Below are 3,480 nucleotides of genomic sequence, written 5' to 3' on the forward strand. Positions count from 1 at the left end.
ATCCCGACAATACTGTCGCGATCCACCCAGCTGGCTGATTGACAGTGGGCTCTGCCTACCTAGAGCCAGCTGTGCCCGCCCTCTACTTTGTCCGTTCCTCCACTCAGCGCTTGAGGATCTGAGAGGGGAGGGGGGGGAATACCTGCGGGGATCGGTGACTGACAGTGACCACTCTCTGCAGGGACATGATCGAGAAGTGAGTGTGCGGCGGTATGTGTTCGCTCACTTCCCGATCTATAGAGCCGACCTGTGACAGTTTCAATGTCACATGTCGGCTCTAACTATGAGGATGAGTGTAAATCACTCACCTCGTACTTCTCCTTTAATGGACCCTACCCTGCTGAGCTGCTGTCCTTAGAGGTCCTCTGAGGCTGCCATGGCATTTGGAACTTTATGGCTGCAGAAGCTGATAAATATCCACCTGTAGAAGATATGCTTTACATTGTCGATGGGTCCCCAGTTGTATATAAGTACTAATTTTGCATAATTAGTACTTTTGTATATTTTTGTATACGTTTGTATGTAGCAATATGTAGTCTATAACACAACCTTGCTTTTCACAGGCTTCCACCATGGCCCCATTATCCTGTGTGCCCTGTCAACAGTCAGAACCCACTGAGCAATGGTCAAGTAAGCAGACCAGAGAGGGTGGCTATGGTGAAGAGAACATTGACAAAACGGGGCAAGGTGTGATAGGAGCCAGTCACCTCGCCAGCAGTAACAGCAGCCACAGCAAAGCAGGTGGTAGTCACTTTGAGCTCAACAGTAGCCAACATTTGGAAGACCGTAATAAGAATAGCCAAAGGTCTGCCAGCAGTACACATCTTAAGGAAAGCGTTGGCTTAGACTTGATTAACTTCAGCCAGCTCCTGAGTGAGAGAGGCCAAGATCCTGTTGGTGGTAGTGACGATAAGGGGTACAGTCCTAGATACATGGGTGATGGATCCCAGTTTTGTAACAAAGCCACAATTGACAAATTTAGTGGGCAACTTATTACAGGAGTTGGCCAGCCCAAGGAGAACATTGGTCAACTTAAAACGTTGGAAACAAAAGTTGCTACCAGTATGAGAAATCTTTACAACAGTGCTCATTCTGAGTCAAAAAGCCAGGACAAACCCCAACACACTAATAAAGACCTGCTCAAGTCAAATATGGTTAGTGAACTAAGTAGAAGACATTTATTTGATGATTATGTTCATGAATTACCTAGCCAGGCCATGAAGGCTGGAAGCCTGGACCTGGACCAACGACTGATAAACATCTCTGGTATTGGCCAGTTTGGGGATTTCAGTGGTCATAACCAGTCTTTGACCTTTAAAGATGGCAGCAGCCAAAGCTGGCTATATCAAGCCATGTTGGACCCTCATCTACCCACCGTGGGCCACAGAAGCTTTAATGAAATTGGAAGAAGTCAATTGAGAGATGTCGGTGGTCATTCTTTTATTAGAAGTCATAGTCAGCCTCCTATGGTAAAAGAGAGTACTGGTGGCCAAAATCCTGCCAGCCATGTCCAACCCCAGTTTGTGGGTGAAGGGGAACATGTGCAAGAGATCAGCAACTTTATGACTCATATGGCCCGCTCACAGGCAACATCGACCATTCCTCATTTAAACCCCATATATAAGGATCACATCGTTGCTCCAAACCAGGAGATGAGAATCCATCCTGATCATAGAGCACAATCGTCCAGGAGTTTCCAGCCGAGTCAAAGGATGACCGATCCAGAGGAGAGTTTCTACCCTATGCAAATGGAGGAGCTGAGTCACAGTTTTAGCAGTCATCATGGCTTTTTCCCTCTGGAGCCCCTTCAAGACAGAACAATGTCTGGAACTGGTAAGTCATACCTTGCATACATACTACTCGGATATTTATTAGAATGCCTCTAATCCATTTATTAGAACAATTACAGCACTAACGCTTCATATTCAAAGAGAACTCGGCCTGTCCAATCACTAGGCACCAGGGACATCACTAAATCTTTATAATTCTGAGAACCCAGCTCGTGCAATTACTACAGGCAATTTATGAGAATGCAATACGTCCATTCACTATAGACCAGTGACATCACTGACACTTCATATACATGAGAACACAGCCCGTCCATTCACTATAGACCAGTGACATCACCGACACTTCATATTCATGAGAACGCAGCCCGTCCATTCACTAGAGACCAGTGACATCACCGACACTTCATATTCAAGAGAACGCAGCCCGTCCATTCACTAGAGACCAGTGACATCACCGACACTTTATATTCATGAGCCTGTCTGTTTATTGTGGATCGGGGTGTGACTGCAGTCAGTGGTTGCACATTACAGATGGCTGTGTACTGTAGATTCTCCCACAGAATTGTTAGTTAGTCTTGATTTAATAATCCATTTAAAGTAGGAAAAGTGTATTTTCTCCGACTGCTTCTGTTTTATCTGCTCACTCACAACCTTCTGTCTTATCACAAACATAGCTTGTGAAATTGCAAGAAAATATCTTTAAAGAGCTTACGGCCCTTAAAGAGCTTAAAGTTCTCCTGTCTCCTACAAACACGGAGCTTTGACAGATGGCGGCCATTTTGGAAGCTTCGTAAGACTATTCCTTGCCAAGGACTAAAGGAATCCCCAGGGGCACATATGGCCACTATGCCTAAAGTATTAGAGGTGACACCAGTATAGTCTTTGTAGTGGTCAGTTTTCTAGAGCTGTCACAGGAAGTGAATGTTATCTGGCAGTTGCTCTTTTGGATGAAGCATTGGACTGACCGGCTCCTGAATGTTCAGGCCATTTGTCATTTTATTTCTAAAGCGCTCTTTGTTGAATGTTGTGTTTTCAATGATATCATATAATGCTGCACTATTTGCATTGAAACCAACCTTGTAATATAACTTTGGTGCATTTTCCAAAATACAAGGCTTTTGTGGATTAAAAAGAAATGTATAGATCTATCTGACTCTAAAGCCTGGTTCGCACCTTAGCGTTTTTGAGCAGTTGGAAAAGCTCTTTGAAATGCCCAACACAAGAAATCCTATGATTTTCAATGGCTCTTGTTCACACCTGAGCAGGAAAACGCCAGCAGGAAAAGGCCAAACGCCCCAAAAAGGTACATGAGCATCTTTGCGCAGTTAAAAGCGCGTTTTTGCCCCATAAACTTCAATGGAAATGCCCAAAAATGTGTGGCAGAAGCATGAGCGTTTTTGTGCGTTTAAACGCGTGTTCTTACATTGCCCGCAATGTTTCATAAGCTGCCAGTCAAAACGCGTGTCTTCATGTACACACGTGCGAACGTGCATAAAAATGTGCACACCGCGCAAATAACCGTGCGCACAACCGCACAAAAACGGTGCCGCCTAGGTGTGAACCCGGCTTAGGGGCTTGTTTCCACCAGCCTGCGTGTCTGCCGCAATGTTCCGTGCCCGGCATGCAAGGGATCGCATACATAAAGTCTCCTTGCCTGCTGGGTTAGGAGGGGGCGTGGCAGTGCCATTCA

The 3,480-nt window shown here is 45.4% G+C and overlaps 1 protein-coding gene across 1 annotated transcript in view; it reads left to right on the plus strand.

Moving 5' to 3' along the window:
- Window positions 1–932: 932 nt before the first annotated feature.
- The window catches only part of LOC108793772, an 8,785-nt gene continuing 6,237 nt past the window's right edge, over window positions 933–3,480 (plus strand). The window contains exon 1 of the mRNA XM_018564796.1: window positions 933–1,833. Within this exon, the coding sequence (XP_018420298.1) occupies window positions 933–1,833 (901 nt within the window). The remainder of the gene's footprint in view (window positions 1,834–3,480) is intronic.

Source organism: Nanorana parkeri, unplaced genomic scaffold (genome assembly GCF_000935625.1).
Source record: "Nanorana parkeri isolate BGI_ZX_2015 unplaced genomic scaffold, ASM93562v1 scaffold784, whole genome shotgun sequence".
Lineage (NCBI taxonomy): Eukaryota > Metazoa > Chordata > Amphibia > Anura > Dicroglossidae > Nanorana > Nanorana parkeri.